The 14,925-nt window shown below is 42.1% G+C and overlaps 1 protein-coding gene across 2 annotated transcripts in view; it reads left to right on the top strand.

The window, feature by feature from the left end:
- The window catches only part of LOC137622320 (exocyst complex component 4-like), a 63,308-nt gene that overhangs the window by 24,452 nt on the left and 23,931 nt on the right, over positions 1-14,925 (top strand). For both annotated transcript variants that reach the window (XM_068352892.1, XM_068352893.1), the window contains exons 6-11: positions 5,569-5,698; positions 6,553-6,720; positions 7,328-7,465; positions 7,723-7,850; positions 8,975-9,102; positions 9,332-9,491. In XM_068352892.1, the coding sequence (XP_068208993.1) occupies positions 5,569-5,698; positions 6,553-6,720; positions 7,328-7,465; positions 7,723-7,850; positions 8,975-9,102; positions 9,332-9,491 (852 nt within the window). The remainder of the gene's footprint in view (positions 1-5,568; positions 5,699-6,552; positions 6,721-7,327; positions 7,466-7,722; positions 7,851-8,974; positions 9,103-9,331; positions 9,492-14,925) is intronic.

The following is a 14,925-nucleotide window of genomic DNA, read 5'->3' as shown; positions in this document are numbered from 1 at the left end:
ATGTTTCCTTACTCATTATGTCCTGCATGGACAAGGCCGTCCGCGATGGATCCAACGAGCTTGCCGCTTCTTTCACGTCCGGAGTCCTAAAGAAACGAGAGTCTCTGTGCTCTTTTCTTTCAGCAGGAGTGACGCCATGCCAAAGATCTGAGCTACTCTTTGGGCCCTTGTCTAAGTGCTTGTTTCCTGAAGTCTTAGTTAAGGAAATTGCCTTGTCTTTAGTGCAGAAGGACACCCACGATTTAGTTGCGTCCTCGGCTCGCAAAGCTCCCCCTTTGCCTGCCTTGTCTGCTAGACCTAGGATAGACACTCCAGCGTCCAGGTTTATTCCGCCCTTTCGTGGCAGAGCCCCCAGCAGGGGAGGTGCTCGTGCCGAAGGGAAGAGAGGAAAGAAGAAAGGATCCAAGTCCTCGCGGGGCAGAGTCTGACTGCCCGCAACTTCAGACAGCAGTAGGAGCCAGACTCAAGAACTTCTGGCAAGCCTGGGAGAAGAGAGGCGCAGATCAACAATCTGTGAGGTTGCTCAGAGAGGGGTACAAAATCCCTTTTGTACGCAGACCTCCTCTAGCGACGTCCCCCATCGATCTCTCTCCCAGGTACCGAGAGGAAGCAAAGAGACAAGCCCTGAAACTGGAAGTGTCTCTTTTACTAGAGAAGGGAGCGGTGGTCAAAGTCTCGGACCTTCAATCACCGGGGTTTTACAACCGTCTCTTCCTAGTATCAAAGAAGACAGGAGGTTGGAGACCGGTGCTAGACGTCAGTGCTCTGAATGTCTTTGTCACAAAGACGAAATTCACCATGGAGACCACAAAGTCAGTCTTAGCAGCGGTCAGAAAGGGAGACTGGATGGTCTCTCTCGACCTAAGGGACGCTTACTTCCACATCCCCATTCACTCAGATTCCCAACCTTTTCTGAGATTCGTCTTCGACGATGTGGTGTACCAGTTTCGGGCCCTGTGCTTTGGCCTAAGCACGGCTCCTCTCGTGTTTACGAGGCTTATGAGGAATGTGGCAAAATTCCTCCACTTATCGGACATCCGAGCCTCCCTTTATTTGGACGACTGGCTTCTCAGAGCCTCTTCCAGTCATCGCTGTCTGAAGGATCTCAATTGGACTCTAGATCTGACCAAGGAATTAGGACTCCTAGTCAACTTGGAAAAGTCCCAACTGATCCCATCCCAAACTATTCTGTATTTAGGGATGGAGATTCACAGTCCAGTTTTTCGGGCTTTTCCGTCGGCCCCCAGAATAGATCAAGCCCTGCTCGTCATCCAGAAGATGTTGAAGAAAGAACGTTGCTCAGTCAGGAATTGGATGAGTCTGGTAGGAACGCTATCATCCCTGGAGCAATTTGTCTCGCTAGGAAGGCTACACCTCCGACCTCTACAATTCCATCTAGCTTTTCACTGGAAAAAGGACAAGACGCTAGAGGCGGTCTCGATCCCGATTTCCGAAAAGATAAAGACTTGTCTGACTTGGTGGAAAGACAATATCAGTCTACGAGAGGGTCTTCCCCTAGCAGTTCTGAAACCCAACCACGTTCTCTTCTCAGACGCATCGGACTTGGGCTGGGGCGCGACGCTGGACGGTCGGGAATGCTCAGGTCTGTGGAACTCGAGTCAGAGGAGCATGCATATCAACAGCAAGGAGCTTTTCGCGGTTCATCTGGCCTTGATAAGCTTCGAGAATCTCCTTCGAGGCAAGGTGGTGGAAGTCAACTCGGACAACACCACGGCCTTGGCGTACATTTCCAAACAGGGAGGTACCCACTCACTGACTCTGTACGAGATCGCAAGGGACCTGCTCATCTGGTCAAAAGATCGAGGCATCTCCCTAGTTACGAGGTTCATCCAGGGCGACTTGAACGTCCTAGCAGATTGTCTCAGTCGGAAAGGGCAAGTAATTCCAACCGAATGGACCCTCCACAAGGATGTGTGCAAGAGACTTTGGGCGACTTGGGGCCAACCCACCATAGATCTCTTTGCAACCTCGCTGACCAAGAGGCTTCCAATCTATTGCTCTCCAGTCCCAGACCCAGCAGCAATACATATAGATGCCTTTCTCCTAGATTGGTCACACCTAGATCTTTACGCATTCCCACCATTCAAGATTGTCAACAAGGTACTGCAGAAATTCGCCTCTCACGAAGGGACAAGGTTGACGTTAGTTGCTCCCCTCTGGCCCGCGAGAGAATGGTTCACCGAGGTACTTCGATGGCTGGTAGACTTTCCCAGAAGTCTTCCTCTAAGAGTAGACCTTTTACGTCAGCCTCACGTAAAGAAGGTACACCAAAGCCTCCACGCTCTTCGTCTGACTGCCTTCAGACTATCGAAAGACTCTCGAGAGCTAGAGGCTTTTTGAAGGAGGCAGCCAGTGCGATTGCTAGAGCGAGGAGAGCTTGTACCATTAGAGTTTACCAATCGAAGTGGGAAGTCTTCCGAGACTGGTGCAAGTCAGTTTCCGTATCCTCGTCCAGTACCTCTGTAGCCCAAATAGCTGATTTTCTCTTATACCTGAGAAAAGTTCGCTCCCTTTCAGCTCCTACGATCAAGGGCTACAGAAGCATGTTGGCCTCGGTCTTCCGGCATAGAGGCTTAGATCTTTCCAACAATAAAGATCTGCAAGACCTCCTTAAGTCTTTTGAGACCTCTAAGGAACGTCGTTTGGCTACTACTGGGTGGAATTTAGACGTGGTCCTAAGATTCCTCATGTCAGACAGGTTTGAGCCTTTACATTCAGCCTCCCTGAAAGATCTCACTCTTAAGACTCTTTTCCTGGTATGCTTGGCCTCGACTAAAAGAGTCAGTGAGCTTCATGCCTTCAGCAAGAACATCGGGTTTTCGTCAGAAAAAGCTACTTGTTCTCTGCAGCTTGGTTTCCTAGCCAAGAATGAGCTGCCTTCTCGTCCTTGGCCTAAATCTTTCGATATTCCTAGCTTATCGGAGATCGTAGGCAATGAACTAGAAAGAGTATTATGCCCTGTTAGAGCTCTTAAGTTCTACCTAGCTCGTACTAAACCTTTACGAGGCAAATCTGAAGCGTTATGGTGTTCGGTTAAGAAACCATCCTTACCTATGTCAAAGAATGCTTTGTCATATTTTATCAGATTGTTAATACGAGAAGCTCATTCACACTTGAGTGAGGAAGACCGATCTTTGCTTAAGGTTAAGACGCACGAGGTTAGAGCTGTAGCAACTTCCGTGGCCTTTAAGCAAAATAGATCTCTGCAAAGTATCATGGACGCAACCTATTGGAGAAGCAAGTCAGTGTTCGCGTCATTTTACTTGAAAGATGTCCAGACTCTTTACGAGAACTGCTACACACTGGGACCATTCGTAGCAGCGAGTGCAGTAGTGGGTGAGGGCTCAACCACTACAATTCCCTAATTCCATATCCTTTTAATCTGTCTCTTGAAATGTTTTTTAATGTTGTTTTTATGGGTTGTCCGGAAGGCTAAGAAGCCTTTCGCATCCTGGTTGATTTGGCGGGTGGTCAAAGTCATTTCTTGAGAGCGCCCAGATTAGGGATTTGATGAGGTCTTGTTGTATGGGTAGCAGCCCTTGATACTTCAGCTCCTGGGAGTCTGTCAGCATCCTAAGAGGATCGCTGGGCTCCGTAAGGAAGACGTACTTACAAGGCAGAGTAATCGTCTAAGTCGACTTCCTTACCAGGTACCTATTTATTTTGGTTTTGTTATATTGATAACTGTCAAAATGAAAAAAACTCTTAGCTTATACGATGTAAACATATTTAACTCTGGTCTCTACCCACCTCCTTGGGTGTGAATCAGCTATTATATATTCACCGGCTAAGTTAAATATTTAAAAATGATATTTTAATTATAAAATAAATTTTTGAATATACTTACCCGGTGAATATATAAATTAAACGACCCTCCCTTCCTCCCCAATAGAGACGCAGTGGGACGAGAAGAATTGAAGGTTTTGTTTACATCCGAGAGTGGTATCTGGCCGACAGTTGGCGCTGGTGGGCACACCCGCAACCTGCATAGCGATCGCTCGCGAGTTTTTTTAAGTATGTTGTCTGTCGAGCCGCAGAGTTGCAGCTATTATATATTCACCGGGTAAGTATATTCAAAAATTTATTTTATAATTAAAATATCATTTCCCACTTTATGTGGGGTCGATGCTTCTGGCCAGCGTTCTCCATCTGTCTCTGTCCCACACTTCCTCACCGGTTAATCCCTTTGATCGAAGGTCATCCTTAATGCAGTCCATCCACCATCGCTTCATCTCACAATCTCCACTGGCCATATTGGTTTTGGCTAATTTTTCATGGCCGAATACCTTTCCTGCTGCCAATTATTATTATTATTATTATTATTATTACTTTTTAAGCTACAACCCTAGTTAAAAAAGCAGGATGCTATGAGCCCGGGGGCCCCAACAGGGAAAATAGCCCAGTGAGGAAAGGAAACAGGAAAAATAAAATATTTTAAGAAAATTAACAACATTAAAATAAATATTCTCTATATAAACTATAAAAACTTCAACAAAACAAGTGGTAGAGAAATAAGACAGAATAGTGTGCCCGAGTGTACCCTCAAGCAAGAGAACTCTAACCCAAGACAGTGGAAGACCATGGTACAGAGGCTATGGCACTACCCAAGACTAGAGAATAATGGTTTGATTATGGAGTGTCCTTCTCCTAGAAGAGCTGCTTACCATAGCTAAAGAGTCTCTTCTACCCTTACCAAGAAGGGCTTGGGACCGGCACCAAGTTGAGGTTGGCCTGGTCCCCTGAGTGGCTTGGTTATCTCTTTTCTTTTGTCTGTATTATATATTTCTTATAGTACAATAACTATCCACGAGATACCTTAATTCCTAATCCTAATTTCCATTCTATTCATTAAATGTGATGATATCCAAAATATGTGACAGAAGTTTATAAAGTTTACAAAAATTATATCATTTAGCCTATAAGTGAGTTTAATCAGAGCTTCTCAGGTCTTTCTAATCAGCAGGGAAAGCACTTATAATATTGGTATGCCATCAAGGTTAAGAAGGACTGCTATTTATTCCTTATATATTTCACCATATTTTAAGAAAAATAGTAATCTTTATGTATTCAGCATTTCTATACAGTGGATTACAAAAGGAATTTAATGGAGTTTTATATTTCATGAACAGTCCTTTTTAATGTTTCAATAAAATCATTGCTATTTGTTTAAGAAATTTTTAAAGAACTGTCTTTCCTCATTAAAGTGTCATATTTTTTTTTTACGAAACTATTGTTGACAGTCTTGTAAATATATAACTTACAGACTATTTTTATCCTTTTGATATAAAATATGCAAAACTTGTCTGATACCTTATACCTTTCAATGTTAAAAACACATTACCTTTGATTCTTCATTGTCAGCATCGATTTTGTATCTTTAAATGCTTCGATACCTTTAGAAATTTTTGTTTTGATTGTATATTTTCCTTAGTGGATTAAACAACTTTTAAAAAGGTACAGATGTCAAAACTAAGCTTTACCCTCAGCTCCTAAGTAGGAGAATGCGTACATAATTTGTCTGATGCATAGTATTTGTTCTTTGTACAGAGGCCTTGAACAGGGAAAGAGCATTGAGGAAGACGTCAGTGGAACAGATCCAGAAGCAAACCCTCAACATTTCATGGCCATCTTAGTTGAGTGCCTGGCTCTTCTTGGAAAATTACCTGAAGCTGTTGAGGTAGGTTCCTGGCAACATATCCTTGTCAGCACCATTTGTCTCTACCTTTAGCAATTATTATTACTATGATATTGTAGAGTAGCTCAATTTGATTCCAATTTCTATATGATGGACTCGCCAAAATATTGTTTGGTAATGGAGAAATTAATTGTTTGAGGTGTAACACCTGTAGGTAGTAGGTTGGCTAGGGCACTAGCCACCCATTGAGATACTACCGCTAGAGAGTTATTAGGTCTTTTGACTTACCAGATAGTACAGTACTGCATTGGACCCCTCTCTCTGGTTATGGTAAATTTTTCTTTTGCCCACACATATGCAGAATGGTCTGGCCTGTTCTTTACACATTCTACTGTGTCCTCATACACTTGACAACACTGAGATTACCAAATAATTTCTTTACTAGATTATTAAACTTAGTAATGGTCAACTATTTATTGATTGTTTTTCCCATCCATGAAGACATTTTTGAGAGGAGATACTAATACGTTTCTTGCAAGACGTAGTATAGGTTGTACCAAAGGTTATGTTTCAGCATCCTTTCACTCATGCATTTATCTATACCTATTTTCATGTTGCATTTGACCTCTTCACTCTTAGCTTAGTAATTTTCTTAAGTATGTAGTACCTTGTTCCAATTTCTGCTCATCATTTGAAAGTAAAATCCTTTGACCATCATTATAAGAATCTAAAGTGTTGGTGTTCTAATTAAACCAATTAATTCTATGGTAATTACGAAATAGATTAGATTGTAATTATGCTACTCAATTATTTTACATTCCGGAACTGTTTTTGATAGTGTACTAAGTAAGAAAAAAAAAGTTGATTGGAGTTTCAAATGAAATATTTCTTTGCAGACAATCAAACGTCGAATGCAGAAAGAGCTAAGTGTGATCATTCATCGCACAACGCAGCAAATTATTGACTATCATCCGTCGGCTCCTCCAGATGACCCTCCTAGTACAGGGTTAGGGTATCTAAGGGCTGACTCAAGAGAAGCCAAGTTATTGCAAGAACTTTTACAGGTGAGAGAATAAACTTGAAATTTTTTTGGCGAATTGTTTTTGTTAGTTTTTTCATGCTTATTAAATTGGAAGGGCTAGTGAGCTCTAAATTTAAAGCAGAATTACTTGAAACAAGGCATGTATGATACTTGCTGAGTACAGGAGCACTTATTTTTAGTCTGTTTTCTATCAAGGTAGTGTCGGGGATTTACCGATGCAGCGCACAAAACATCAACTTCGAAAATATTTTTTTTGTGATGAGCAGTCTGATATGAAAATAGATTAGATAAGTAATTAATCTTTGGTAACTTTTCCCTCATGTCGGTTTTAGTAGAAGTTTTGAGTAAATAATGTCTGTGAATTATATTACGGGATTTTAGCATTAAAACAGAATATAATTCCTTAAATTCAAAAGTTTTTAGTTGAATGGTTAATCCTACTTTTCCTGTATTAATTCAATGGTTTGATTGATTATGTTTATAGGTGTTTGTTCAATGAATTCCTCTTTTATTTATGTACTATACAGTTATTCAGCTTTGTCATAAGTTTATTTATAAACAAGAATATTAACCCTGGATTGAAACTTCCATGTTCAAGGTATCAGTAAATTTTATATCTTTACCTGCAGGTATTGTTTGAGCAGTTCCGTTTGGTTGTCGCAGCTCATCAGTCCGTTTTAGGAAGCATGCGTGTTTCTTCCGACAAACATGGAATCGAGCTGCATCTATATACCATGCCGGATGTTTGGTCCAAAGTTCAGGCAGCTGTACGTTTTGTTGTTTTATACTGTTGAGGGTTTAATAGATGCATGTCTCTATTTCAGAATTACATGTACTCCTTTGAACAATAATTGATGAAGAATATAAATATTCTATTACATAAAGCCCTCATTGCAGTACCATTAATTCCAGTAGGTTTCTTTGTGGGACAAAAAAAAAAAAAAAAAAAAAATTCTTGAATGAAATCTGCTTTTGTTAATTCAGATTTGCTTCGAAGTACTGAAATCTCTGTTGCTTTTTCCAGATCCAGGTAATGTTAAGTGAATATTTGGATCTGAGCCAACTGGGCACAAATCAGCAGCAGGCGCCCGCTGCATTTACCGAAGCAGCCACTGACATATCCTCCTTCTTCTCAAAAAAACGTACGACGAGGTAAGGGACAGTTTCGAATGTTAGTTGTAGTTTCCATTAATATGATAGATTACTGTAGTTGAACAAGGCCACTGAGCCACACATATTGACTTTTATAGGACTTGTTCGTGTTGTCTGTTCTGATATGAAAATTAAAAAGTAAATAGCATTAAAATTGAAGCTAAAAAGTTAAGTAAGAGGAGAAGGTAAGGAATTAATGAAAAGAAAAGGACAGAAAGTAGCGTAGTTTGGACCAAGGGATACTTTTAGAGTAAATTAGTACCATTTACAGTGTCCTGTAAGGCATACAGTACTGTAATAGTTACCCTTGTACAAGGATTGGGATTCCTTATGGATGCAATATTCCTAACATCATACTTGCGTTGGTACCTAAGACTCTCAATTGCAGCAATCTGATGCTTCTCGTTTATCCTAAAGCTCCCAGTTTCTTTGTCTGTGTAATGGTTTAGTGTCTGTTACTCATCTGCTTGGAGATTATAATTAACAATAAATCCTTCTAAAAGCAGTAACATCGTCAAAATAGATATGTCATATATAAACTATTAACAACGTCAAAAACAGATATGTCATATATAAACTATAAAAAGACTCATGTCAACTCATTGGCCAAGTTAAATGATCGCTTAGAAAATAATACTGTTTATTACAATACAGTTCAGTCAGACCTCTTATCCACAGATTCAACAACCATGGATTCACTTAAACTGAATGCAATTGAAACTTTGTTACCAATTTAGAAAAGTTATACACCGATAATCACTTGTATGTTACCATGATAAAATAAGTTGGTAGAAAAATTCAAAAGACAAAAAAAAGAAAGAGACAGACTTCTAGAGACTAGAATTACTATCCATTCTCCCAGAAACATTGCATTGCTATTAAAATTTACAATACTGATATATTTTACTCATAAAGGTTTGAAATGTGTTATTGAAATTTCAATCTAAGATTTACTGAACAGTATTGTTCTTTTCATGGCATATTTCATATGAATTTAATATTACTGATAAGTATTTTTTACTTCTTAATTATTTTTTTTTTAAATTTAGAAACCATTTGAAAAAATGGAATTTTTCGTAGCATTTTTATTCTTTTTTTTAATCTTCAATTTGCATTACTTTCAGATCTAAAAACTATTCCCTATTCAAGTTTGAGGCATCGTACCATGCCATGACCATGAACTCGTATCTCATGGAGCAGGCTGCAGAGCAGGGTATTGACGATTTTGGCACTCCGAGTATTTCAGTTACAGGTAAACTTAATCCTGCTTTCTTTGCGTGTCTTTAAGCCCCTCCCTTTTCTTCCTTTTTGTTTTTAATGTTTTCTTCAAGTAATGCCATGAAGGTTGAAGTTACTACTAAAGTATACTGTACTGTATAGCATTAAAACAATAATTAGCATTTACAAAGATACTATATGTATCATCATTCTGAAAGAGAAAGTATTCAGTATAACAGATATGTGTGTATATTTCATTTCAGATGGCAATACAAGCAGTACAGGTGGCAGTGGCAGCAAATCCAGAAGTTTGACGGAAAAGGCCCTCGTTTGTCCTTCGTCGCCTCACAACATCACAGCCGTCTTCAACCCCCTTCAGTCCTTCATTCGGGAGATTGAAGAAGCTCTTGGATGTTCTCCAGGGTCAGTTTGTACCTATTTGCCCTTCTTTCTTCTTCTTCTTTTGTGCTACTTAGACTCTATATAGTTATCTACTGAAAAAGAAATGGTTGACAAGTTGCCGAGAATGCCAAGTTTCTGGAGACAGTTGACCATAGATCATTGTTGATGAGACTCGTGAGATAGAGAAGAGTCGTGTTGGAATGCGGGAGTTTAACAGCTACTATAAACAATTTTTAAATATTTAACTTAGCCGGTGAATATATAATAGCTGCTACTCAGCGGCTCGACAGAAAACACACTCAAAAAACTCGCGAGCGATCGCTATGAAGGTTGCGGGTGTGCCCACCAGCGCCAACTATCGGCCAGATACCACTCTTGCATGTAAACAAACCTTTCAATTCTTCTCTGTCGACCTTGACGACAAGACGTATCATTACTCGCTGTAGAACCTGGAGTTTTCTCAACATATTTGGTGAAGTACTTCATTTTGGTTTGAGCATTTCGCAGTGCAGGTGTTTTATCTTCAACTTAAATCTTGAACTCGTTTTTGGATAGATTTAATTTTTGATGACTTTGGATTGTTTTTTGGACTTTCTTTGACTTTTAAATGGCCGACCCTTCCCTTAGCGGAAGTGTGTTTTAGGCTTTTAGCAATTATCTTATCACGTTATAAATTAATTATAGATTTTCCTCAATATATTTTATATCTCAACCGCCTTTATTAGGCCTCTTCGATTAGCTTTCCATTTATAATAAACATCAAGATAAATTTTAATGATTTGTTTATATGCGACCTTTCCTGAGAGTAGGCGGTCCTAACTTGGAAACCGAAGTTAAACAACGTTGAGCCCTTTCAATCGTAAATAACTTTTACAGAGCTTATGATTTAAAACTTATTAAATGAATATTTTTTAGTAGATATTTTATGAAAGATTTTCTTTGAATAGTCTTCGTACGGTTTCAAAGATGAACTAACGTTTAGTTTATTTATGCTACGCAGTTTGCGCTCTATCGTTACGATAGAGAGAGAGAGTATCACGGTTTCACTTTGCAGAAAGAGTAAATCGATTCTGACGTTTTGTTCATTCTTCTTTCAAAGCTTAAATGTTTTAAATTCTATTTTAAAGGAACTTTTTAATTGAAAAACCTTTCAGTTTTTTTTTTTTTCCCTTTGGTCAAATAACCTGTTTATTGACGAAACGTAAGTGGGCTCTTCTCTTCGGTGCGAAATCAAGAGAGAGAGAGAGAGAGAGAGATAGAGACGGAGAGAGAGAGAGGAGAGAGAACGTTCCGATCTTTATTCTCGTCCCAAGCGAGTAACGTTCTCGAGTTACTCTCGTCCCTAGTCTCTGTACGGGGAGAAAGGATAAAACGTTTTTAGTTTTTATTCTCGTCCCAAGGCACTGTACGGTGAGAGATTGAAAACGTAGTTTTGAATGAACTAGTGTTTAGTCTCTTTCCCAGCCACTGATCTTTTTATCTTAAAATATGTTTACTGTTTTTTGCTTGTATTAATGTGCTTACATTATACGACTGATTTCGCAATTATAACCTTTTGATGAGGGTAGAATTGCGTGCTTCAGGTAGAAATCAGTTTTATTCATACCTAATGTGAATTGTTAAAAAATTCGATTTCAGTGAAATAAGTGCAAAACAGAAAATCGTAGTGATAAAGTGATATTGCGCAAAGTGTTATCAGTGTTGCGACCGAGGGTTCGTCTGTTCGCGCCTGTCGTTCGCCTAGTCCGAGACCTCTTGCAAGCTCCCAAGCCCAGGGGAGAAGTAATGTCGTACGACTTATGGGTTCGAGAGGCCTTGATCAGCGAACAGACGTTCCCTCTATGGTATCAGGCGTATCTCACCAAGATCACCCCTACCATAAGGCGAGAGAGACGATTTTCTCCTCGTCATCCGAAGGCTTTTCGCATAAGAAACCGTGGAACAAGGTTTCGAGGCCCTTTAAGCGAAAGTCAGTCCTTTCAGGACAGGTCCAGCGTCCTGGTTTTAACTATTAGGACAGCTCTGACCCTATGCTGTCATCGGAAGACTGCTCGCCGCCTAAACAAAAGCGTAACACAGGCTCCGAGAGTCTTTTTGTAGGCAAGGTTTTGCGGTCACAGACGTTACCCTCGTCTCTTACCGCAACCATTCCCGTTGATCCTAAATGGGCTGTACGGCAAGACATGCAGAATAAGCTTGCCTCTCTTATGGAAGACTATTCTGCCGATAAGGTTCACGTTGATCCTAGCCGTTTATCTCATCGAGATCCTGGCCTTCAGCCGCCCAAACGAACCTTTGTGCGTCCTGTTGACGTTGGCGTAGCTAAGTCACGTCAGTCACGATATGTAGAGCCTCACTCGATGCGGTCACGTGTTGTTTTTCAGCCGCATTTGGACGTTAGGCCGCTTCCTAATGCTCCTGTTGACGTTCAGGACGTTCGCCAACCAGCGGAGTTGACTTGTTTTGACGCTGAGCGTCAACTACCGCAGTCTAGAGTTGTTTTGACTGCTCAGACTAGGCAGTCAAAACAGTCTCGAGTGGACGCCGAGCGTCCTCCCGCACCTGTTGTTGTTGACAGTTCACAGTCTGTTAAGCAGTTACATGACGTTGCGTCCTGGTCCGCTACTAATGCACCAGTGCGTGTGGACTCTGCTTGTAAAGCATTGCCACCATGGTAGGTCTCTCCCTTGCTTGAGACTCGGCTATTGTCGGACTAGGTTCCTTCAGATAAGGAAGTTGCTGTTCCCCCTCCTACTGATATTCCCTTGAGGACTCTGTCAGACGGAGAGGAGCCTAAAGCTGCTTAGCCCTCTATGGACTTTAAATAAATCATGCTGATTTTTAAGGATCTTTGTCCGGATCTTTTTGTAACTGCTGCTCCTCGTTCGCCTAAACGTCAGAGTTTACACTAGGCCTAGCTACTTCGAAGCCGTTGTTTTATAAGCTAGTGCTCTCTCGCTCTTCTAAGAGAGCTTTACGTTTGCTAGGCGACTGGTTTATCACCAGGAGGAGTTTGGGGGAGACAGCCTTTGCTTTCCCTACTTTTAAGCTGGCTTATAGAGCGAGAGTCTGATATGACACGAGAGAAGTTCTCGGCTTGGGAGTTCCTGCCTCTGCCCAGATAGACTTCTCAAACCTCATAGACTCTCCCTGGCGCCTGGCCATGAGACGCTCCAAGATTTTATGGTCGACTTCAGAGCTATTTTCGAGCGTTTGAAGTTTTGCTGTACAATTATGTCATGCATAAACAAGGCTTTCAGGGATGGCTCCAATGATCTGACAGCCACGTTCTCTGCAGGAACAAGTCCCTCAGGGATGGCTCCAATGATCTGGCAGCCATGTTCACTGCAGGAGTACGTAAGAGGCAAGTGCGCTCAATGTGTTCATTGTCAAGACAAACTTCACGATGAAGTCTACCAGGCTGTCTTGACAGCATTTATGGAAGGCGACTGGATGGTCTCTCTCGACCTTCAGGAGGCATACTTCCACATTCCTATACACCCGGATTCCCAACCGTTTCTGAGGTTTGTTTACAGGAATGTGGGGTACCAGTTTCGAGCCCTGTGCTTTGGCCTCAGTCCTGCTCCTCTCGTGTTTACGAGGCTCATGAGGAATGTGGCAAAATCCCTCCATCTATCGGGGATCCGAGCCTCCCTGTACTTGGACGACTGGCTTCTCAGAGCATCGTCCAGTCTTCGCTGTCTGCAGGATCTACATTGGACGTTGAGTCTGGCCAGGGAGTTGGGACTTTTGGTCAACCTAAAAGTCCCAACTGATCCCATCCCAGATTATTCTATATTTGGGGATGGAGATTCGCAGTCCAGTTTTTTTCGGGCTTTTCCGTCTGCCACCGAATAGAACAAGCCCTGCTCGAAGTCCAACTAATGCTGAAAAGAAAACGTTTGTTCAGTCAGGAGTTGGAACAGTCTCGTAGGGACTCTCTCATCCCTGGAGGAGTTTGTCTCACTAGGGAGACTACACCTTCTGCCTCTCCAGTTCCATCTAGCCTCTCACTGGAACTAGGACAAGATGTTAGAGACGGTATCATTCCCAGTCTCCGAACCAGTAAAGGCATGCCTGAAATGGTGGGACAGCAATATCAGTCTGAGAGAGGGACTATCCCTAGCAGTCAAGAACCCAAACCACGTGTTGTTCTCAGACGCGTCGGATTTGGGTTGGGGTGCGACCCTGGACGGTCGGGAATGCTCGGGTCTGTGGACCTCAAGTCAGAAGAGCATGCACATCAACGGCAAGGAGCTATTAGCAGTCCACTTGGCCTTGATGATATTCGAAAGCTTCTTCGAAACTAAGTGGTAGAGGTCAACTCAGACAACACCACAACTTTGGCGTACATCTCCAAGCAAGGAGGCACACACTCCTTCACGCTGCTCGAGATCGCAAGGGACCTTCTCCTATGGTCAAGAAATCGAGGCATCTCGGAGGGGTCAGGTGATACCCACGGAATGGACCCTCCACAAGGACGTGGGCAAGAGTCTTTGGGCTACTTGGGGTCAACCCAACATAGACCTCTTTGCCTCCTCGTTGACCAAAAGATTACCAATCTATTGCTCTCCAGTCCTAGATACAGAAGCAATCCACATAGACGCGTTTCTACTGGATTGGTCTCTTCTGGACTTATATGCATTCCCACCATTCAAGATAGTCAACAAGGTACTGCAGAAGTTCGCCTCTCACGAAGGGACAAGGTTGACGTTGGTTGCTACCCTCTGGCCCACGAGAGAGTGGTTCACCGAGGTACTTCAATGGCTGGTAGACTTTCCAAGAAGTCTTCCTCTAAGGGTAGATCTGTTACGTCAGCCCCACGTAAAGAATGTCCATCAAAGCCTCCCCGCTCTTCGTCTGACTTCCTTCAGACTATCGAAAGACTCTCAAGAGCTCGAGGCTTTTCGAAGGAGGCAGCCAGTGCGATTGCAAGAGCGAGGAGAGCTTCTACCATTAGAGTATACCAGTCGAAGTGGGAAGTCTTTTGAGACTGGTGCAAGTCAGCATCTGTGTCCTCGTCCAGTACCTCTGTAGCCCAAATAGCAGATTTTCTTTTACATCTGAGAAAGGTTCGCTCCCTTTCAGCTCCCACGATTAAGGGCTACAGGAGCATGTTGGCTTCGGTCTTTCGACATAGAGGCTTAGATCTTTCCAACAATGAAGATCTCCAAGATCTCCTTAAGTCTTTCGAGACCTCTAAGGAACGTTGTTTGGCAACTCCTGGATGGAACTTAGACGTGGTCATAAGGTTCCTCATGTCAGACAGGTTTGAGCCATTACATTCAGCCTCCCTGAAGGATCTCACCCTCAAGACACTTTTCCTAGTGTGCTTGGCTTCGGCTAAAAGGGTCAGTGAACTTCATGCCTTCAGTAAGAACATCGGTTTTTTCTACAGAGAAAGCCACTTGTTCACTTCAGCTTGGTTTCCTGGCCAAAAAAATGAACTGCCTTC

The sequence above is a fragment of the Palaemon carinicauda genome, chromosome 29 (assembly GCF_036898095.1).
Source record: "Palaemon carinicauda isolate YSFRI2023 chromosome 29, ASM3689809v2, whole genome shotgun sequence".
NCBI classification, from domain to species: Eukaryota; Metazoa; Arthropoda; class Malacostraca; order Decapoda; family Palaemonidae; genus Palaemon; species Palaemon carinicauda.
The sequence above is the reverse complement of the archived record's forward strand: the minus strand, read 5'-3'. Positions and strand labels throughout refer to the sequence as shown.